This window comes from Pelodiscus sinensis, chromosome 4, assembly GCF_052426305.1.
Source record: "Pelodiscus sinensis isolate ZL-2025 chromosome 4, ASM5242630v1, whole genome shotgun sequence".
Classification (NCBI taxonomy): Eukaryota; Metazoa; Chordata; order Testudines; family Trionychidae; genus Pelodiscus; species Pelodiscus sinensis.
Window position 1 is genome coordinate 18,663,900 of NC_143055.1, and position 24,192 is coordinate 18,688,091.

General features: G+C 40.2%; 1 protein-coding gene across 5 annotated transcripts in view; it reads right to left on the minus strand.

Moving 5' to 3' along the window:
* ZFYVE28 (zinc finger FYVE-type containing 28) overlaps positions 1 to 24,192 on the minus strand; it is a 275,487-nt gene that overhangs the window by 27,172 nt on the left and 224,123 nt on the right. For 4 of the 5 annotated variants that reach the window (XM_075930868.2, XM_075930866.2, XM_075930870.2 and 1 more), the window contains 3 exons: positions 20,584 to 20,735; positions 19,845 to 19,961; positions 17,445 to 17,549 (listed from right to left, as the gene is read on the minus strand). In XM_075930868.2, the coding sequence (XP_075786983.2) occupies positions 17,445 to 17,549; positions 19,845 to 19,961; positions 20,584 to 20,735 (374 nt within the window). The remainder of the gene's footprint in view (positions 1 to 17,444; positions 17,550 to 19,844; positions 19,962 to 20,583; positions 20,736 to 24,192) is intronic. The other variant, XM_075930867.2, reaches the window with a different exon arrangement.

A 24,192-nucleotide genomic window follows, 5' to 3' on the forward strand; every position in this document is an offset into this window, starting at 1 on the left:
GTAATCCCTCATGCCACCCTGAGTCCCAGGGGGCCCATCCATAGGACTGTTGAGATGGCCATTGAGGGACCCCCCAAGACATGGGAAACGGGATGACCACCTGAAACCATCCTATAGATAGGATGGCTATGACTATAGGCATGACAACTACAGAGCTCTGGGGGCATCAGCAATGCTTGCTAAATTTGGAAAGTACCATTACCTTTTCCCCTCCCTTCAATTCCTACCTTAAAATGAGCCCTTTTGTCCATAACACTTCCCTTCCGTCATTTTTATATAAGCCCTTTAATTATTATCTTTGGTGCTAAAAAAGTCATCCAAAGCAATTAGACCTAAATATTCCTTCCCTTTCTCAGTAAAGATATGTTTACACTGTAAGAGAAGGTGTGATTGTAGCATCATAGGCATACCCCTGCTAGCCGTAATCTTATAATAACAGTAATGTACAGGCGACTCCCGACTTAACAACCGCCTGACTTACACCCCCCGGATTTACAGCCATTTTTAAAATTCAAGATAGCTCCTAAAAAACCCCAATTTACATCCGCAGCTCGTATTTATGACAGCATACAACACAGACGCCACACGTCATCCCAAAACAGAAAACGCACAAGGTCAGTCAGACTCACCAGTCTGCAGCTGCTGCTTGACCTGAGCGCATCTCTGCCACATCCGTCTTCACTTTTTAGTTATTTTTGTGCATTATTTGAACTATTTAGTTTTCCTCCATGTCCGTAGTCAGTTTTGGTATTTTTAGGGTATGAAATGGGTTTCCAGGAACGGAACCGCCATTTATAACATTGCGCCTACGGGAAATAAGGGTTCGACTTACGATGGCTTGACTTACAACGGTTTTCTGGGAACCAATTAGGTTGTAAATGTGAGGGTCGCCTGTAGACATGATGGCATGAACTTCAGCATGCGCTAGCAACTCAGGGTATGTCTACACTACCCCGCTAGTTCGAACTAGCGGGGTAATGTATGCATACCAAACGTGCAAATGAAGCCCGGGATTTGAATTTCCCGGGCTTTATTTGCATAAACCGGCCGGCGCCATTTTTAAATGCCGGCTTGTTTGAACCCCGTGCTGCGTGGCTACATAGCGTGCTACGGGCTAGATAGTTTGAACTAGCAAGCCATTCCGAACTATCTGTACGCCTCTGTGTAGGATTTTATGCAGTGCTCATCATTGTAGTATCTGAGCAACTTCCTGTAGTGCAGTGGTGTTCAAGCTGGGGATCCCTGGGATCCACAGACTATGTTTAAGGGGTCCTGGAAAGGCTGTGATTCATGGACTCCTGGGGTCCACCGACCATGTTTAAGATTTCCAAAGGGGTCTGCATCTCCATTACAAATTTTGTAGTGGCCCACAAATGAAAAAAGATTGAAAACCACTGCAATAGAGCATTAAACAAATGTACATCAGTCGTATGTTTATTTTCTCCTTTTCTTTGCAGGAGTGGGGAACCTGAGGCACAGAGGGCAGATCTGGCCTCTGACTTGACTGGATCTGGCTCCCGAGGCTCAGGAACACCCCCCAGCTTTGGGAAGCCCATGCTGGTGCTCCATCCCTCCTGCTGCCCAACCAGAGGACTAGAGAGCACAAAATCTACTAGATTGGGCCCCCAGGTTCTGGTGTGGGAGGGGAATGTGGGAAGTGTCATATTCAGGGGCCACATCAGTGAGAGTTTTTGTGTGTGCACGCAACTGCCATCAGGCAGATTTGAACCTGGGACCTCTGAAGCTTAGTACAGGAGCCTCTACCTTTTAAGCTAAAAGTCAGCTGGCTCTTAGCCCATGCTAAGTGTAGTGTAGAGGTCTCTTGATTTTATCTGTTGTTGTGGTCTAGGTGCCACTGCATGGGACAGTGAACCACACTAGGGCTATGTCTACACTCGCGGCTTATTGCACAAGAAATACGCAAATGAGGCTAAGCGTGGAATATTGCTGAGCCTTATTTGCATACCTAATGATCCGCCATTTTTGCAGAAAAGGCTCTTGCGCCAGAAGGAGCTGTCTACCTTGCCCCTTCTTGCGCAAGAAAAACCCTCTTGCACAATGACGTTATTCCTGAAAATAATCAGTGTAGTGGCATTGCGCAAGAGGGTTTTTCTTGCGCAAGATGGGGCAGTGTAGACAGCTCCTTCTGGTGCAAGAGCCTCTTCTGCAAAAATGGCGGCTCATTAGGTATGCAAATGAGGCTCAGAGATAGTCCATGCTTAGCCTCATTTGCATGTTTCTTGCACAAGAAGCTGCGAGTGTAGACATAGCCCAGGTGTGTGGGTTACAGGTGTTGTCCCGGACTGATTTTTCTGTGGGCCAGTGGCCCCCAACCCCAAAAAAATTCCCCACAGCTGTCCTAGAGAATCTGCACTCTTTGTACATTTGATCATTATATGTTGCCTTGTTTACATAAACCACAGGACCAGATCCATCAAATCCCTTCTTTGGCTATGTCTACACTGCAGGGAAAAGTCGGAAAAAGGTACGCAAATTATGAACCACAATTTGAGTATCTTTTTCCACTTTTTTTCCCGAAAGAGGCTTTCTGAAATTTGGCCCATCTATACTGTCACCAAGAGGAATACAGCGATGCCGAAAGAACACGTCTGCTTTTTCAGAAACTGTTCCAAAAAAGCAGACACGTTTTTTGGACACAGCAGAGCTTTTCTGGGTTACCGGAAGTATCCTGGAAAAGCTCTGCAGTTTAGACATAGACAAAGATTTACCACCTCTCTCCCTCTCTCTATCATCCCTTAAGATTCCTTGACTGCCTTCCCTCTTTTCCACTCAAGTTTCCCCTGTCTTGTTTCTCCTTTCTCTGGCTCCCCTGATGCAGTAGACACTTTCCCCCCAAGTTCTGGAGGAGCTGTGGTTTCCTACTCCTCTTTTCCCCCAACCCTCTAAGAAGTCTAGCTTAGTCCTGGGATCTATAATATAGCCCCCTTCCTGGCTGACTGCAGAGGGTTTCCTGTCTTCCCCCTGCTGTGGATGGCAATATGCTGTTCCCCCTGTTGTTGGGCTCTCTGCAATACAGACCAGCAGCTTTGTGGAGGAAACTCTTGATCTTGCCAAAGGCAAGATTTCAGGCCCTATCTGCTGGGCAGTTCAGCTTACTATCTGTAAAACCAGAGATTCAAGCAGCCACTCTAGAAGTCGGGAGATGGCACCTGAAATCGGGATACTTAACAGGTAATATGTGGAGCGCTGTCTCATGACACAAGTAGAGTGGCTAAGTAAGGAAGAGTTTTGCAATAATTGAACTGACTTCATTTACAAAATGCCATTGGTCATCATTAGAGAGACCAGAGCAGCTATAATATTTAGGGTACTTCTACACAGCCACATTACTTCAGAATAACTAACTTTATTTTAAGTATCAGAGGGGTAGCCGTGTTACTCTGAATCTGCAAAAGCGGCGAGGAGTCCTGTGGCACCTTATAGACTAACAGACGTGTTGGAGCATAAGCTTTCATGGGCAAAGACCCACTTCATAAGTCTTTGCCCACAAAAGCTTATGTTCCAACACTAACTTTATTTTGAAATAACAAAATGTGTGTCTACACAGCAAGCCATTATTTCAAAATAATGTCGAGCTGGAGAACTTCTTATTCCAACTCCTATAACCCTCATTTTATGAGGAGTAAGGGAAGTCAAAGGAAGAGTGTTCTTCCTTTCACTTCCTGCTGCATGGACAGCGCCAAAAGCTGAATTAAGCTATTTTGACTTCAACTACACAATTGATGTAACTGAAGTTGCGTATCTTAATTCAACTTTTGTCCTGCAGTGTAGATGTGTCCTTAGAGAACAACAGGAAAATTAATCCACTCACCTCAGTTTGACAGCTAATTATGGTTTAACAATTGTTAGATATTACACTTTGCAAACACTCTAATATATGGTTTCCCATGGCTATGGCAATTAGGGTTTAAAACCTGGGCTGAGAAATACTGGATAGGGTTAACTCTGCATGTTAAAGAGCATCATGGAGTTATGAGTAGGCAAAATGGATGGAAACAAGAAGAAATTATGTTATGTGTCACAAACAGATGCAAGCACATGGCATAAACAGCTATTTATACTAGCATTCATGACTACACTATGCTTGGAGTTATGACTAGGTGCCAGTGAGCAAGGTGGCATTATAGGAATGGGACTGGGATCAGAAGGAAAAAATTAGTGTACTGTTACATAGTATAAACAGATGCTTTCACATGATTACTCTGGAAATTGACAGCAAACATGTTATGTTGAAATAAAAGTTGTATCTGAAAGGTTATGATAAATCTATCTTTAAACAGCATAAATAACTGCATGGCACTTCTATTTTCCCCCCAGAAAGCCTTTTGACTTGAAATCTCATACTTATTTTTATGCCAGAGATGACTAACTTTCTCTTTGTCTGCCTATAACTCAATAACCTTGTCTACTCTGATCCATAATTCCCAATGGGTAAGCCTCCACCGGGGAGCACCAGCGGAAACAGTAGGACAGACAAAACTTGATAAGTTGCCTAAGGTTAGATATCACAGTACTAAAAATACCCAAGTCAGACTCAAGTATTTACACTACAACTTCCAGGAGACCTGCATTTATTGGGAATTACAGATTTAAAAATTCCTAGTGAAGAAAAGCAATAAAAGAGCTTGCTATAAAAACTCTAGTGAAGAGTAAGGTGAAATAGGTAAAGTAATATCTTTTATTGGGCCAGCTCTGGTGGTGGAAACTTCACAGAGCTTATCCTCAGATCTGGGGAAGGTAACCAGTGTTTGAGCTAAATACAAATTGGGACAGATTGTTAAGTGAAAAAGGGTTCACAGGTGCTGTAGGAAAGCACTTAAAATGAATTGGCAATTAAGGGTTAGCAGGCAGTGAGGTGTGTTACAAATTGTTCTGAGTCATAAAACCAATCTCTGTTGAGTCAGTGATTTTTAGTATCTAGCAGAGTAATGAATTTAAGTTCCCTGTCTTACCTTTTGAAGGCATGATGCAGGTTTCATTTGAGGACAAAAACTGAGAGGTCAAATGTGGATTGAGTGCTTTATGAAAAAAGTGTTTACACGTGCATATCTAGTATTATTTTCTGTGTACGTTTATTTAAGAGCATAGTGATTGTCTATGCAAAGTTAAGGTCATGCTAGAACTGGAATTGAGATTTTTACTAACTAATATCATGTATAATTTTTCTTAATGCTGTATAACATTTTCCTAATGTGCAAGGATACTTTTTTCTATCAAATATATCTCAATCTTATCTGTGCATTTGAAAAGATTTTTGTAGTGAGACACCAATTAATCCAGATATTATTGTGTTTCGCCTTCACAGGGTCACTCAATTTCTAACTTGTCTATCCTTACCAATGTCAGGTGGCTCATCATAAAAAATCATATTTATGATCCAATTCATATGGTGGATTTTTAGAAAAAGTCAGTATGAGGCTCATGAACATAATCTGAGCTGGGGCTAGAGCCACCAGTGGAATTTTAGATCTATTTATCCATTTTTACAGACTGAAAGTAATCTTGTATGTTTGGGCACCATTTGCAAGGGAGTGCCGTCTAAGATAGTATGTGGGAATTAGAAATATTAGGAGATTTCTCCCGTTAGGTAGTCTGGTGAACTTTTTCAGTGTGATAGGTATTTGTGCTCTTTGATGAGAGCAGGGGCTAGGAGTTATAGATATGCTCATTTGCTGTAAATCTGTTTTCTTTATGTGGAAACATCATTTTGTTAAAAAAAAGTGAATGTAAGTGTAGCAATATGTCTCAGAAAAGAGTATCATTGACTGGTGCAATCCCAACAATGGCCTTCAGGATGAATTCACTGCAAGGGGACAGAGATGTGGGAATCTACACTATACTGTAGTTTGTGGTGCAAACTGCTGCATGTTTCTGGAACAGCAGAAACATTTAACCATTTAAAATCACCCAGCATATTGGAGAGGAAAATCTACATAATTAATGGCAATGACCACTCTGAATACCTTATTGCCGTGAATAACCCTCCTCTATCTGTAGAGATGTGGGCCTGAGTTGCTGGGGGTGGGAGGTTGTGTGTATAGTTCTTGTGTGGTAGAAGCCAGGATGCTTTAACTCCAAATGCAGGTTGAACTAAGACCACCTAAACCTAGAAGGGAGTGTTTGAAAGCATTAGAACTTTTTCCAGTAGCCCCATACTTGATCCTATGCCTCCTCTCCCAAACAGTCAAAAAATCTTCAGTCTTTACACCATGAACTAATGCTGGCACCACTCTTCCTGTAATCTGGGCAGCAAGGATCTTCAGTAGGGCCATTTAAATGCCCTAGTGTAAGGCTGGCAGCATTTTTCAATCTAGTTATTTTGTGTGTGTGTAGGCCAGAGAATGCAAGGCTAGAATGACTGGTGTCATTACCAAGGCTCTTTACCAACTGGAGAAAGTCCAGTAAGTGAACAAATTATGAATACAATCTCTCCCCAAAAATACTGATTATCAGAATGTGTTGAGCTTGATTTTGGGAACCAGCTTTCTTTCTTCAACTCTTAATGGACTTGCTTAGAGATCTACTTGAACACTGGCTGTCTATTTGCATGATGGCATCACTGTAGAACCTGTGACCCTGACAAGTCCATCTAAAATGATCAGAAAAATACTTTCTTTGCTTAAACCATTTTTCTTTAATCTTGACCAGAAAGGATGGATTTTAGACCCCAACACGCCCATATTTAATTAAACGAGACCCTATGGCTTTCCCACTCAGCCTGTCCAGACATTTTAATGTCCTCTTTTTCCAGTAGAGGCACAGGATATACTTCTCTTCGTTTCCTATTTTGTGAGACAGTCCCATTGCTTTTGATGAACTGGGGAAACTGCAGCCACTCAGGCAGGGTGACTGAGTCAGATGCAGCCAACGAAGTCAATGGAGCTGCACTGATTTACACTAGCAAAGGATGTGTCCCTATGACACAGCAGCGTTCTTTTTACATTAACTCCACTTGAAGCTGGATCAGACTCCCAAAATACTAGCTGTTTAAATCCTGATTAAAGTACAAATGAGGAGGAGATTAGAAATACCATTCTAATCTCTAGCACATTTCTATCATCAATATCACAGGATACATTTTATGCTCTTTTGTGGCATGGAATATGCTTTTCTTGTGAATGATCAAAAATAATAATCACAAACCTCTCATATAATCAAGTATTTAATGTGGAGAAGGAGGTCTAACTCTAGAAGTAGCAGAGGATGAAACAGGTACCAGAGTTTCAGGGACCTATAGCATCTAACTGTAGAGGGCCCCTAAGACACATACAAAATGCTGCCCTCAATTCCCAATTTGTGCTCCTGTATTTACTCCAGACAGAATTCATAATATCACAAAAACAGAGAGCTGAAAGAGATCTCCAGAAGTCATCTACTCCAACTTCTCACACTGAAGGAGGACCAGTTAAACTTAAACCACCTGACAGATGTTTGTCCAACCTGTTCTTAAAAACCTCCAATTATGGGGATTCCACAATCTCTCTTGAAAGTCTATTCCAGAATTTAGCCACTCTTTTAGTTGGAAAGATTTTCCTGATATTTAACTTAAATATTCCGTGCTGCAGATGAAGCCCATTACTTTTTATTCTACCCCTGGACCTGGAGAACAATTGATCACTGTCTTCTTTATAACAGCCCTTAACATATTGAAAGACTGTTATATTACCCCTTTGGTCTCCTTTTCTCAAGATTAAACATATCCAGTTTTTTAACCTTTCCTCACAGGCCAGGTTATCTACATTTATCATTTTTGTTGATCTCCTCAGAACTCTCTCCAGTTTATGCATATCTTCTCCAAAGTGTGTTCTCTTGAACTGGACAAGGAACCCCAGCTGAAACGTAAGCAATGCCAAGTAAAGTAGGACAATTGCCTCATGTATTTACATGGGACATGCCTATTAATACACTCCAGAATTATATTACCTTTTTTTTACAGATGCACCACATCGCTGACTTATTCAATTTGTGATCTACTATAACCCAAAATATTTTTCTGCAGTACTGCACACTAGCCAATTACTCCTCGTTTTGTTGCTGTGCCCTTGATTTTTCTAAGTGCAGTATTTTGAATTTGTCTTCATTAAATGCCATCTCTTTCATGAGGCCAATTGTCTAATTTATCAATATTGTTTTGCATTCTAATCCTGTCTCCCAAAGTGATTGCAACGCCCCTTTCCTCAGCCTGGTGTCATCTGCAAATTTTATAAATATATTCTAAAGTCCATTATTCAATTCATTAATCAGAATATCAAACAGTACTGGAACCAGTACTGAGTCCTGTAGGATGCCACTGGATACCCTCACCCAGGCCGATAGCAAACCATTGATAATTACCCTTTGAGTATGATCATTCAACCAGTTGTGCTCTCACCTTATAACAATTTTATCTAAACCAAATTTCCCTACTTTGTTTCTGAGAATGCCAAGTGTCAAAAGCCTTCCTAAAATCAAATGATATCACATTCATTGCTTCCCTCCCGCCCCTCAATCCAATCCTTTCAAAGAAGGAAAGCGTATACTGTTCTTGACAAAGTAAATTCACTATGTATCATCTTACCCCAAAAGCTGTACTTTTGCTCAAGCTCCTGACTTTCTTGCCCATGTTTGTAACAGGGATGTAAGTGAGTAGTTAACTAGAGTATTGACTACTTGCTCCCTGCCCTGCCATGCTGCCTCTATGAGAGGCAGCAAGGACTGTGGAAAACAGGAGTTGGTGTTGGGGTGGGGGGCTGGCTTAAAAGCCATCCCCTCTTCCCCCAGCACCATCTCCATGGTGTTGCCTGTCTTCTCGCTGCCTCTATGAGAGGCAGCTGGGGGGAATAGGGGAGGCTGCTCCAGCTACAGCCTCTGTCCCCGGGGGTCCCAGCAGGGAGCTATCTGCAGCCAGCCTTAGTCGCCATGAACAGGGGCTGTTTCAGAGGACAGGACTGGCTGCGGCCAGGAGCTAGTCCTCTTCACAGCGAACAGAGGTTGCTCCGGCAGCAGCCCTTGTCCACAGCAGACAGGTCTGGCTATTGCGAACAGGGACTGCTGGACTCAATGTGAGCTGGGACCAAGCAGTCCTGGCTCGGGCTGTTCCAGGACGCTCTGCCTCTGCATTTTAAATGTACAGAATCATAGAATCCTAGAACTGGAAGGGATCTCAAGAGGTCATCGAGCCCAGTCCCCTGCCTTCACAGCAGGATCGAGCACAGTCTAGATCATCCCTGACAGGTGTCTGTCTAACCTGCTCTTAAATATCTCCAGTGATGGAGATTCCACAACCCGTGTCCCCAGGCAATTTATTCCAGTGTTCAATCACCCTGACAGTTAGGAAGTTTTTCCTAATGTTCAACCTAAACCTCCCTTGCTGCAATTTAAGCCCATTGTCTCTTGTCCTATCCTCAGAGGCCAAGAACAATTTTTCTCCCTCCTCCTTGTGACACTATTTTAGATACCTGAAAAGTGCTATCATGTCCTCTCCCAGCCTTCTCTTTTGTAAACTAAACAAGCCCAGTTCTTTCAGTCTTCCCTTATAGGTCATGTGTTCTGGACCTTTAATCATTTTTGTTGTTCATCTCCAGACCTTCTCCAATTTCTCCACATCCTTCTTGAAACATGGTGACCAGAACTAGATACAATACTCCAATTGAAGCCTAATCAGTGAAGAGTAGAGTGGAAAAATGACTTCTCGTGTCTTGTTCACAACACTCCTACTGATGCATCCCAGAATCATGTTTGCTTTTTTTGCAACAGTGTCACACTGTTGACTCATGTATAACATGTGATCCACTATGACCCCTAAATCCCTTTCAGCAGTACTCCTTCCTAGATAATCACTTCCCATTCTGCATGTGTGAAACAGATTGTTCCTTCCTAAGTGGAGTACTTTGCATTTGTCCTTATTAAACTTTATCCTGTTTACCTCAGACCATTTCTCTAGTTTGCCCAGATCATTTTGAATTTTGACCCTATCCTCCAAAGCAGTTGCAACCCCTCCCAGCTTGGTGGGATCTGCAAACTTAATAATCGTACTCTCTATGTCATCATTAAATTGTTGATGAAATTATTGAACAGAACGTATCTCAAAACAGACTTCTGTGGAACCCAACTTGTTATGCCCTTCCAGCATGACTGTGAACTGTTAACTACTCTCTCAGAATGGTTATCCTGCCAGTTATTCACCCACTTTACAGTAGCCCCATCTAGGTTGTATTCGCCTAGTTTATTGATAAGAAGGTCATGCAAGAGCATGTCAAATGCCTTACTAAAGCCTAGGTGTACCGTGTCCTTCACATCTCCCTTAACCACAAGGCTTGATATCCTATCAAAGAAAGCTATCAGATTTATTCTTTACAAGTCCATGCTGTTACCTATCACCTTATTATCTTCCAGATGTTTGCAGATGGATTCCTTAATTACTTGCTCCATTATCTTCCCTGACACAGAAGTTAAACTGACTGGTCTCTAGTTTCCTGGATTGTTCCTATTTCCCTTTCTATAGATGGGCACTATATTTACCCTTTTCCAGTCTTCTAGAATCATACTTAACTTCCGTGATTTTTCAAAGATGATAGCTAAAGGGTCCAATACCTCCTCTATCAGCTCCTTGAGTATTCTAGGATGCACTTCATCAGGCCCTGGTGACTTGCAGACATCTAACTTTTCTAAGTAATTTTTAACTTGTTCTTTTTTTCACTTTAATTTCTAAACCTACCCCATTCCCACTAGTGTTCACTATGTTAGGCATTCCTTCATCATGAGACTTCTTGGTGAAGACTGAAATACTACTGAAAAAGATGTCATTAAGCACCTCTCCCATTTCCAAGTTTCTTGTTACTGTTTCTCCCTCGTCACTGAGCAGTAGGCCTACCCCTTGGTCTTCCTCTTCCTTCTAATATATTTATAGGAAGTTTTCTTGCTTTTCTTCATGCCTCTAGCTAGCATTAGCTCATTTTGGCCTGGGGGCTCTTACTACATTTAAAATGCAGAGCTGCAGTGCAGGTGGCTCCTGGAGCCAGCATGAGCATAGCAGTCCTTATTGACTAGTCATGTAATCAATATAAATAAAAATCAGTCAGGGGCTGCACACAAAAAAAATGACCATAACTTAGGGGGGGCCAAGCCCAGTACATTTTATGTGCCCCAGTCCTGCTGGGGGTCCTGAGTCTTGGGGTCTGGATCCAGACAAGCCTGAGGTTTTCCATCCTTGCCATAGGGGAAAGAATAATCCATTGCATTCTAGTATGTTATCATTTGAATCCATCATGTATTTTATTATAGGCTTTGTTTTTATATGGGATCACCCGAGTGCTCTTTATTGCTCCTTTTGCCACATTCTCAATTGTGGCACAATAGAAACTTTAAATTATTGAGTAATTCCTTACTTTATCAGCCCCAACATCACTGTTCCCTACCAGAGGCTTAAATATTTCTACATTACGCTTGGTTAGAGGGATTAGTACTGCTGTTCAAATGAGGAGATTATATTTGAAATCCTTTAGCCTGCAGTTTGAAATGAAAGGATAGCAGCAGTACACAGTGTGTATATATAAGCATAAAACTACGGTTTGCACAAACACAGCACTATTCTAATATCTGCTACTGTTTCAGTGCTTTTCTTAAAGCTTTTTGACTTCACTGATGCAAATTACATGAATATATATTGTCTGCCTGTCTCTGCTAGGCATACAAACTGAGATCTCAGCTTTCCTGGATTCAAAACACTTTGAATAGAACAGCAATGGTATGCACAGCATATATACAGGAAAGAACTGAGTATTTCAATACACAACTAACCGACCCTGATTTAGAGAACTATCTTGGAGCAGAAAAGTCTGAAGTTGGGGTCTCATGCTCAACACTAGCCAATTGGCTTCAACGATTAAGGTTTAACTCTCTGTCTTAGGGTTTTCTAGGACATCCACCCCGGGGTACGTCTAGACTACATGGCTCCATTGATGGAGCCATGTAGATTAGTTTACTCGACAAAGGGAAATGAAGCGGCAATTTAAATAATCGCTGCTTCATTTTAATCAAAATGGCCATCGTGCTGTGCCAATCAGCTGTTTGTTGGCACAGCGCGGCAGTCTAGACGGAGATCTGCCAACCCCAGAACCCTTTGTCGGCAGATCCTTTATGCCTTGTAAAACATTTCATGAGGCATAAAGGATCTGCCGACAAAGGATTCTGGGTTCTGGCGTCTAGACTGCCGCGCTATGCCGACAAACAGCTGATCGGCACAGCACGGCGGACATTTTGATTTAAACGAAGCCGCGATTATTTAAATCGCAGCTTCATTTCCCTTTGTCGAGTAAACTAATCTACATGTCTCCGTCAATGGAGCCATGTAATCTAGACACACCCCCAGTGATATTTGAAGACTTATGTATATGCCCAACCCTTATGTGGTTCTGTGTGTTCAAAAGTATTATTTACAAACATTAAGTAATTAATCCTCACAATGCCTCTGTGAAGCAGGATGTAAGAATTAGTAACCTCTTTAAACAGATGCTGAAAATGCAACAGAATAGTAAAGGTCACACAGCAAATCACTAAAGATCTCAAAAAAATCATTCCTAAGAGAATGGCCAGCAGGGCTGGGGCTCTGCAATCTTGCCTGCCACAAGACCGCTTAAGTAATCCCCCTGCTCCAAACCCACAGCCTGCCTTCCCCCACAGAGAGCCCCACCCCAGAATACTGATTTACATGAAGAAAAACAAAAATTATTTCAGCTAAGGACCCAAGCAACCCAAGTTCAGATACGCACTAAAACAATGTGTGGTTCCATACTTGTCTTTATATACCAAAACTGGGGATAGGAAACTCCTGGATGCTTAAATTCTGATCTGAACTTTGTGACTTGGTCCCATTTCTAATAGTATAGAAATAGGGCTTACATTTTCAGAGAGGAAGCTTACATTTTAGTTCAGTTTGAGAGATCTTAAAAAGGCTTGATTTTCTTAGGGCATTTCAAGGGGTCTGAAGTTATAACCAAAAACAAACAAACAAAAAAAACCCTAAATGATACTTTTGAAAACTGAGAACTTCCTATTAATTGAATATCACTGAGAATAAGATATTGGCATTCTCCCAGTGGGATGCAGCACTTTCATGTAGCCCTACAAGATAAGACTTTAAATTATAAATTATTTTAGAAACCTCTAAAATTACCTAAGATGTATTATTTATAATTTCTTTCCCTCCTAGGCAGTACAGCTTGATTTCTGATGCTAAGACTTACACTGGCTTTATATATTTCGGGATACAAAAAGAGTATCACTAACATTTTACATAAAATTCTCAAACAGTTCTAGAACACTTCTGAAAAACTTTGTAAAAATGCATAAGTATGAGGTACAGTGTTCATTTGGAATGACCTATATAAATTATTTGTGATGTTCCTGTTATTACTAATGCATTAAATTGGTATACATGCCATATAACCTAACATACCATTTAATTATGTATTCACTAACTATAGTACAAATACAGTAATCTGTACTGACACAGAGATATATATGGTGTAAATATGAAACTTTCAGATCTCAGGGAGAGTTTTTCAGGGCTGTCAATTATTTTAAAAAAGACAGAACATATTCCATCCAGAATCATGACCCCATGGAATCCCATGATGCCATGTCTAGTCACTCTTCAGAGAAAAGCCAAACTTTTAATCAGTTTTCTATTAATCTTAAGCAGCAGCTTTATTACCTTAGTCGGTGTTGTTGGGGTGTTATTAAAAGCAACTAAACATCAAGGCTCCCAAGTTGAGACAGTGTTTAACAAAATGCATTTATATGAAAATATCTAATGAAGTAGGTTTTTAATTATGATTCACAAGTAAACTGGCCTTGAGAGAAAAAGGCGTTTGAAAACCCATATTTAAAGAAGGTAAGTAATGTTGGCAGAAAAGGATCATTGTGTTTTCTATAATGCTCCTTGAATAGATTAAGGGGTACATAAGAACAGCCATACTGGGTGAGATCATAGAATCATAGAATAATAGGACTGGAAGGGACCTCGAGAGGTCATCGAGTCCAGCCCCCCGCCCTCAAGGCAGGACCAAGCTCCGTCTACACCATCCCTGACAGATGTCTATCTAACCTGTTCTTAAATATCTCCAGAGAGGGAGAGTCCACCACCTCCCTTGGCAATTTATTCCAATATTTGACCACCCTGACAGTTAGGAATTTTTTCCTAATGTCCAGTCTAAACCTCCCTTGCTGCACTTTAAGCCCATTACTCCTTGTCCTGTCCTCAGAAACCAAGAGGAACAAATTTTCTCCTTCCTCCTTGTGACACCCTTTTAGATATTTGAAAACCGCTATCATGTCCCCCCTTAATCTTCTTTTTTCCAAACTAAACAAGCCCAGGTCATGAAGCCTGGCTTCATAGGTCATGTTCTCTAAACCTTTAATCATTCTTGTCGCTCTTCTCTGTACCCTTTCCAATTTCTCCACATCTTTCTTGAAATGTGGCGCCCAGAACTGGACACAGTACTCCAGCTGAGGCCTAACCAGTGCAGAGTAGAGCGGCAGAATGACTTCACGAGTTTTGCTTACAACACACCTGTTGATACAACCTACAATCATATTTGCTTTTTTTGCAACAGCATCACACTGTTGACTCATATTCAACTTGTGGTCCACTATGACCCCTAGATCCCTTTCCGCCATGCTCCTTCCTAGACAGTCGCTTCTCATCTTGTATGTATGGAACTGATTGTTCCTTCCTAAGTGGAGCACTTTGCATTTCTCTTTATTAAACCTCATCCTGTTTACCTCTGACCATTTCTCTAACTTGCTAAGGTCATTTTGAATTATGTCCCTATCCTCCAAAGAAGTTGCAACCCCACCCAGTTTGGTATCATCTGCAAACTTAATAAGCGTACTCTCTATCCCAATATCTACATCATTGATGAAGATATTTAACAGTACGGGTCCCAAAACAGACCCTTGCGGAACTCCACTTGTTATCCCTTTCCAGCAGGATTTAGCACCGTTAACAACAACTCTGACTACGGTTATCCAGTCAATTATTCACCCACCTTATCGTGGCCCTATCTAAGTTATATTTGCCTAGTTTATCAATAAGAATATCATGCAAGACTGTATCAAATGCCTTACTAAAGTCTAGGTATATGACATCCACCGCTTCTCCCTTATCCACAAGGCTCGTTATCCTATCAAAGAAAGCTATCAGATTAGTTTGGCATGACTTGTTCTTCACAAACCCATGCTGGCTATTCCCTATCACTTTATTACCTTCCAAATATTTGCATATGATTTCCTTAATTACCTGCTCCATTATCTTCCCTGGGACAGACGTTAAACTGACCGGTCTGTAGTTTCCTGGGTTGTTCTTATTCCCCTTTTTATAGATGGGCACAATATTTGCCCTTTTCCAGTCTTCTGGAATCTCCCCTGTCTGCCATGATTTTTCAAAAATCATAGCTAAAGGCTCAGATACCCCCTCTATCAGCTCCTTGAGTATCCTGGGATGCATTTCATCAGAACCTGGTGACTTGCTGACATCTAACTTTCCTAAATGATTTTTAACTTGTTCTTTGTATATCCTATCTTCTAAACTTACCCTCTCTCTGCTTGTATTCACTACGTTAGGCACACCTCCAGACTTCTCGGTGAAGACCGAAACAAAGAAGTCATTGAGCATCTCTGCCATTTCCAAGTTTCCTGTTACTGCTTCTCCCTCCTCACTAAGCAGTGGGCCTACCCTGTCCTTGGTCTTCCTCTTGCTTTTAATGTATTTATAAAAGGTCTTCTTGTTTCCTTTTATGCCTGTAGCTAGTTTGATCTCATTTTGTGCCTTTGCCTTTCTAATCTTGACCCTGCATTCCTGTGTTGCTTGCCTATATTCATCCTTTGTTATTTGTCCTAGTTACCATTTTTTATATGATTACTTTTTTATTTTGAGATCGTGCAAGATCTCCTTGTTAAGCCAAGCTGGTCTTTTGCCATATTTTCTATCTTTCCTACACAGCGGAATTGTTTGCTTTTGGGCCCTTAACAACGTCCCTTTGAAATACTTCCAACTCTCCTCAGTTGTTTTTCCCTTCAGTCTTGCTTCCCATGGGATCTTACCTACAAGTTCTCTGAGCTTATCAAAATCTGCCTTCCTGAAATCCATTACCTCAATTGTGCTGGTCTCCCTTCTTCCTTTCCTTAAGATCATGAACTCTATTATTTCGTGATCACTGTCCCCTATACTGTCTTCGACTTTCAAGTTCTCAACTAGTTCCTCCCTATTTGTTAAAACCAAATCCAGAACAGCTTCTCCTCTGGTAGCTTTTTCAACCTTCTGAAACAGAAAGTTGTCTCCAATGCAGTCCAGAAACTTATTGGATAGCCTGTGCCCCGCTGTGTTAGTTTCCCAACATATGTCTGGATAGTTGAAGTCCCCCATCACCACCAAATCTTGGGCTTTGGATAGTTTTGTTAATTGTTTAAAAAAGGCCTCATCCACCTCTTCCACCTGGCTAGGTGGCCTGTAGTAGACTCCTAGCATGATATCACCCTCGTTTTTTACCCCTTTTAGCTTAACCCAGAGACTCTCTACACAGCTATCTCCTACGTTCATCTCCACTTCAGTCCAAGTGTGTACATTTTTAATATACAAGACAACCCCTCCTCCCTTTTTTCCCTTTCTTTCCTTCCTGAGCAAGTCGTACCCTTCCATACCAATATTCCAATCATGCGTCCCATCCCACCAGGTTTCTGTAATACCAATGATATCATAGTTGTATTTATTGGTTAGCAATTCCAGTTCTTCCTGCTTATTACCCATACTTCTTGCATTTGTATATAGGCATCTAAGATACTCATTTGATCTTGCCTCCCTGTTGTGCCCTGACCCTCCTTTCTCCTTGCCATTATAGGCCATAGTCCCCCTCATTTCCAACCCATCTCCCAGTCCCGCACATTCAGCACTTACCTGTGGGCTTTGCTCAAAGGTCCATCTAACCAATCTAGTAACCCAAAATCCAAAGGCTTGATGTGACTAGACAAACTGATTGTAATTATTATGTCAATTGAAGAAACGTAAAGTAATCTGTAACGTCGTAATACAGAAAAGATCCAAGTCAACAAGACTCAAATCAGAGAAACAATGGACCAGAACCTGAAGGAATAGCCTGAAGGAACAGATCAAAAGATCAAAGGAGGAGACAACCATCATGGAATATGTAAGACTTCCCTGGAGCTTTGAAATGTGATAACTTGAGCCCTTTACCAATTTCCTCTTTTCTGTTATCATTTGTCAGGCATAATGTATGCTCAGACACTATAAGTGACAGTAATTCTTCCTGAAACTGTATAAATAAAGGTGAAAATTGATAAAGCCAAAATTGGGTGAATTTGTGATGCAGTATCCCACTACTCCCAACGGCATGCCCTTATTTGAATTCTCAGAAATATTGAAATACCTTCAAAGTCTCCATCTCTTGCCTTTGCTGCAAGTTCTGAAGAAGATATGGTTTCTTGGCATAAAGCACAATCTTCCAGTGCTGCATTCCTTAAACCCTGATTAACTGGAAAACATGAAACAAAATAAACTTCATTTCATATACTTTCATTTGTATGTAAAATTTTAATAAAATGTAAAGTTAAGACTTCTCTATTGAACTTTAACAACATATCTTTGTATAGTCTTCCACTCACACTGTAACAAAGATTTTGGGAGGTCCCAGCCATACTTTGGGTACATCTTCCTTGCAGATGTGTGTATGATTTGTAGCTCATGTACACATATCCAGGCTTGTCTCCACTTATTGAGAGATTGACACTCCAGAGATTGATTTTCTGAGGTTTGATTTCATGGTTGTAATAAGGACATGCTAAATCGAATGCTGATTGTGCCCCTGTAGACTCCAGTACTCCACCAGGTCATAAGGTGTAAGGGAAGTCGACGGGAGAATTTCTCCCATCCATCTCCCACAGTGGGGATGCTGCAATAAGTCGAGCTAAGGCACGTCGACTCCAGCTATGCTATTCATATAGCTGGAGTTGCATATCATAGTTCAACTTTCTCCCATAGTATAGACTTGGCCTCAGAATAGAAATGAGGATGACATGATGTGGGCTTCAACACCAGCTGAACAAGCACATAGATACCCAGATATGGTACGATGGGTTTGTGTTGCCCATGCTGAAGCCTGCAGCTCTCAGCCTCACTTCTATTTTAGGGTATGTCTACACTGCAGAGTTTTTCTGTAAAAATGGCCATTTTTCTGGAAAAACTACACTTATGTCCACACTGCAATTGTGTTTTTTCAACAGAAAGTTGAAAGAACGTAAGGGTTTTTCTGATGGCAGTAAACCTCTTTGTACGAGGAAGAAGCCTTTTTCTGAAAGAGCTCTTTCAGAAACGGGGAAGAGGGTTTTTTTTGTTTTTTTTTTAATTAAGAGGAGGCCTCCAGGAAAGAACACAGGTGCCCTAATGGAAACACCGACCATAGTAATCACAACTTAAATGTGAGATAGTGTCCAATCAATGTGGATGCTATCTTTCAAAAAAGCACAATGCTTTTTTAATGCGCTTTTGCTGTGTGGACGCTCTCTTTCTAAAGAAGTTTTTCCGGAAGATCTCTTCCAGAAAAGCTTCTTCCAAAAGAAGCCTGCAGTCTGGACGTAGCCTTAGTGAGCTATATAGAGAGAGTACTGCTAGCACGAGAATGTCTGCAGGAGCTACCATTCACATCCACACTCGCAATACCGACTATGTTATCTGTGGGGTGATGATCCCCAACAAAATCAGCCTGGTCTTGGTAAGCTTCATTTATCAGAAACATCTCTAATTTATGGCGTGTGGGTTAAGAAGTAAGCTCCTTAATAAAAAGTCCTTAAAAAAATATTTAACAAAATAAGGAGAAAGGAAAAATGAAGATTATGAGAGAAAATCAAAGGGAAAACCCAAGAACCCTGCTTGATTTCAGACACTCAGGAGGTCTAGATAGCAATCTGTAATGAGGGACTTATATAACCATTTAATATCTTGTTGGGACAACTTGGCTATTTTAAAAGGAAATAAAGAATTACCTTAATTTGGACAGTGGGGGGGGGGGGGGGAAGGGAGGAAGGGAGAAAACAATCCACACATTCAACAGATCTTACTCCTTCCCTAGAAAAAAGAGCATCAAAATGGTTCCTGAGGAATGCCTGATAACATTTGACTTTCTTGCTGGGTCCTGTTCCCGTTCTAGCCACTTGTCTGCTTAATTCAATAGTGTTTCAAAATTGGGTGTTTTCCCAGTTTGTATATATTTGTGGCATTCCCTGATTTATAGGCCATTTCTACAAGTGGAGCCAGAATTCTTTTGTTTTTTAACAAATTGTTTCATCATTTCACAGTTTGTTATTTTTACACATGATTATCTTATTTTTAAGTTAAAATATCTGCACTGCTTTGGTAGCATATGTGACTAGAAGATGTATTATCTAACATAGGACATGAAGAAACAAAATGTCATAAAAACATCATGAATAATCAGGTGCAAACCCCTGTTCATATCCTATTACAACCACACAGAAAAGAAACACTATTCCTTAACTCACATCAGTAAGAAAATGGGAAGACACACCCTGGAGACTTTTGGCTTTTGCTGCAAGGCACACTAACATGTTTGTACATTTTCCAAAGACTACATCCCATTTACATACATTTCTATGATCTCATTTTACCAAGGGTTAAATGACCATATAATATCACTCTAGAACAGTTGAGGGTTGTTTCACAAGAACAGAAGCAGATCTCCTACTAAATATTTTAAAGACTGTTTTGTGGAACTGAAAAGTACAATAGAGAAAATCTACTTCATTATATTCACCTTTCTTTTGCTTTTCCTTATCCTCTGTTTCAGGTTTCGTTGCCATAACTTCAAATAAGGTCTTTAAGATGCTTCGCAAATCACTGGCATAGTTTGTCTGCAGCTGATCAGCCACACCTAGAATGTGGCAGAAATGGGTAAAGCTATTATTATTTAAACACCACCACTACTGATTTCATGTTCAAAAATAGTTCAACTTGGTAATAAAATTAAGATCACAGTTGAAAATTGTATTTTTTAAAAATATGTAGATTAAATTACAATAATACTCAAGACTTTTTGTCTCTGTACTACTTGCAGTCAGATATGTAATAACTTTAGTGTGCTTTTGTCTTAATATTCCAATATTCTTTAAATATAAAATACATTGTTACAGAGTTAGAAAAAGTTATGATAAGTCATAAGATACAAGTTACTACACAATGACTACGGCTACCAACACCCCCTTAGAGATATTTTTCCATTGCGGTCTTGGACAGCACTGGGAAGAGGAAGCTCTATGAGGATGAAGCACGTACATAACCAAACTCCTCCTTGACTGCAGATTTCAAAAGTCTCCCCCGCCATCAGTCCTGCAAAGCTGCTCTGTGCAGGCAAACATCTACCACTGCTAGAGCAGTTTGTAGCACAAGGCCCTAAATTACAATATCAGATCTAGTCAGGATTACATCCTATATTTTTGCGCACACCCCTTATAAAATTCATATTCATGCCAAACAAACAAAGAGTGCTCTCATACCTGAGATGCAGACAAAAAGTCGGTGAATAAGGTCATTGCTACCATGAAATCGGGATCTGATCTTTTCTCTAGTAGCAATTTTAGCTGCCTGCAACGCAAGCTGGATTTCCTCCTGATCGGTGTCAGATGAACAAGAGCTGGTCATTAAACTGCTGGAGGAAACAAAAGGTAAAGGAAGAAAGGTAACTTAAATCATCACTTGGTCTTTCAGAGAACTACTGGCTTCCTAAAGGATTTCTTGCTCAAGCAATGCTCTTACCACAAAAAAGAGCTAATAGTTGTAAATTCTGGTTGCCCTTTTTGGACCAAGCCTATTTAATTACTATGAGAGCTGATTTTTGTCCAATGGTATATTTATGAAAGATCATTTAATCATAAATCCATTTGCCAGTATTTTATTGAATTCTTATTTGTTATTGTGGAGTTACAGCAGTCAATCCATAATTCAGTTCTGTTTCCAGTATAGGACAAGTTCTGAGCACCATCCCCCACAAAAAAATCCACAAAAGAATATTGGCATAAAAATTGTAAAATTAAATCTGGGGCCAAGTTAGAATATTTCTATCAACTTTCAAAGTATTTGGAAGAGGGGATTCCTGAATTATGAAATCCTAAAACAGATTCACCAAAGTCTAAAAAATATTTTAAGTGTAATTTCTACTTTTCGGGGAAGGAGGAAGAGTAAGCAATAAATCATAATTTATTGAGTAAAGGTCTAGCACACAAGACCTAGATTAGTTCATTACAACCTAATTTTAGAAGTTATTGAGATGTTAAATTGCTATCTCAGAATGGCTCATCAGCTCCAATGAGCTTATAATACGCCACCAAATGACCTTAGGAGACTTAAACCTTCATTTAAAAAAAAGTCAGTTCCTATTCTTTTCTTCTTATAGAGGCAGAACTCAAAATATAAACAAATCCTGATGGAGGCTTCAAAATGCAAATAGGACACTTTCTCCCCAAAACTGAAGTTAAATCAAATAAGCTGTTTAAAAAGCTATTTAAAAGGTGGTGGCCACTAGAGCTAGACTGACTAACACTCGTTTTCCCTTCAATCATAATTTTTGAACAGAGTGAACTGCAATTAAAACTGAATTCATCTAGTCAAGGTAAAGGAAACATGCATCCCTCTACTCTGCTTTGAGATACTCAACCTAGTTTCCTCGTTTATACCAAGGAGATTCATCTCATCAATGACTAGGAAAATCTGGAATGCTGCACTCATAGTCACACATTATTTTTGCTAACTGCAGCCTTTCCCCCATTATATACATAGCACTGAAGAAAAAAATTTCACTTTACAAGTTATTAAAAGTAGTATGCTGAAGGTAATCATGTCCTAGTTCATACTAGGGATTGATTCAATACAGCATGAGTGATATGCACAGCATCTTGAAGGATCAGTCCCCACTTCTATATGCTCAAATCAATTATTCAAGTGGCAGATACAGAGCTAATGTATTTATTGAGATTACTTCAAATCAGTTCTTTGTGAGGTATAGTTTTGATATTTCCCCTAAAAGCTGTAAAAGCATAGTGAGCACTCAAAATGTAATACCATAGACCATAGATTCCCAAACTGGGCACGAGGCAACCCAGCCTTCTCCCCATCAATCTCTCTCCCCCCATCAATCTCCCCCCCACACCCAAGAAAGAGCCTGGTCCATGCAGCTCAGGCTGGCTTGGGCAGGGGGAGGATGGAGTGTCCCAGGCAGACCTCAAAATGCCTGCTCTGCTCTTAAATGGGCAACCTTCCCCCCCCCCCCCAACAAGCTTTGCTGCTATTTTTTTGCGGGGGGGAAGGGAGTTCTCAAAAATCAAAAAGGGAGCATGATGCCAAAAAGTTTGGGAACCACTGCCATAGACATTAGGTTGTGGAATTCTGAAAGTCCTATTAACTTCTTGGTCTGAAAATAACACCCCTTATAGGTTAACTATAAAAGGAACACAGACAGAAAGACAGACAGTTAGCATAGCTGAAAATACAGATTTAAGGTAGGGAAGATAGTTTAACTGATTTTCCATACTTGCAAATATTTGGGGTTCTTGTAAGTTTAACATAGAAATTAAATTTCCTGTTTAACATTTATTAATTACAATGGTCTTGCAGGAAGTTTTTACTCTCAACCTTAATTCCACTTTAACAAGTCTTTTTTACTTAGGATAAGTGATACTAATAAAATTTCTGTTTCTTTCTCTCTCAAAACAAACTTGATTTTCAGGGTGAAATTATATTTGTGATATCTGTAGAAATTGAAAGATTTCAGATATAACTGACTAAAGGCAATGATTTCAGCATAGGGTCAAGCAAGCTGAGGAAGTGGTTTAAGCGGGAATGAACTGTTTGCAAACACAAAATTGCCGGATAAGCAGTGGGTTGTAGTTAGACAAGTAGTCCCATTGACCCCAAGAGGAGAATTTGTGTAATTTCTCACCAATGTGAATGTGTGTGTGTCATTTCTTATCTGTCTATAACCAACATAGCAAAACGAGGTTTTTTTTCTTATCTATATCTATAGATCAGCGTTTCTCAAACTGTGGGTCCTGACCCCCCGGGCAACTTAGAGGGGGATCGCAAACAAATTAGAGGGGGGTCGCGAGCAACTGAGAGGGGGATCGCAGTATCACAAGTTTGAGAACCCCTGCTATATATGATGTATTTGCAATATAAATTACTCTCCATGGCTAATGGTGAAAATTAAAATTGTGATCTCACTGGATCACTCAAGTTAAGCTGGGTTGGACCTGTATAGGAACTTTTTAATGAAAACTCAGGTGCAGCAGAAAGAGGATCTAGCCATTCAACAGATGGGTCTTTTCCCAATTACTACTGTTGGAGTGAACAGACTGCAGAGCATAAAGTTAAGTGGGTACAGAGTTCTGTGAGGGGCCTTTCAGAACATAAAACATTCAGTCACTTCAGTTTTCCAAGAGAAAGAGGTGTTAACCCAAATGTCCTTGTCAGGTTCTTATCTGGGCAATCATGTTATACCTACATAAATTCATCCTACAATTTCAAATGGATACTATTTTATTCACCTCCTCTTACAAGTTAGTAACCTCTCTTTGGTGAACTGCTAATATCTGTCATGGTCATGGTCTGCTGTGTAGCTGGCTGAACTTCTGTGGTGAGTGGAGATTCCTTACGACAAAGTGTGAAAAGTGTTTTGGAATTTGGATATGAAACATTCTATATCATTATGATAGATTGATATAAACTATATATAATAATTTACATGAAGTTGAAGTTGAATTCAGCTCTCAGGATTGCTTGTGCCACTGTTCAAAAAAAGTGTGGACTTTCCAGAATGAAATAAAATATAGTGTTAATCATTCTTGGGTTAGAATGGCACAGTCTGTCTTTATCATAATGATGAAACAATATTTATGTATCGGAATCCTAAAGATTGATACAAATAATTTATTAACATAAAGAACTGACCGCTTATATTTTATCTTAAAACATTTTATTTCAACAACAATTTAGCCAGGGAATAATATATAGATATGCTTTGAAAATCAAAGATGTAGTAGGGAAAAAGAAAATGATCAATTGGCAATTAGAGATGCAATTTTTCTTATAGCAGTTGTACTTCATAGAGTGGT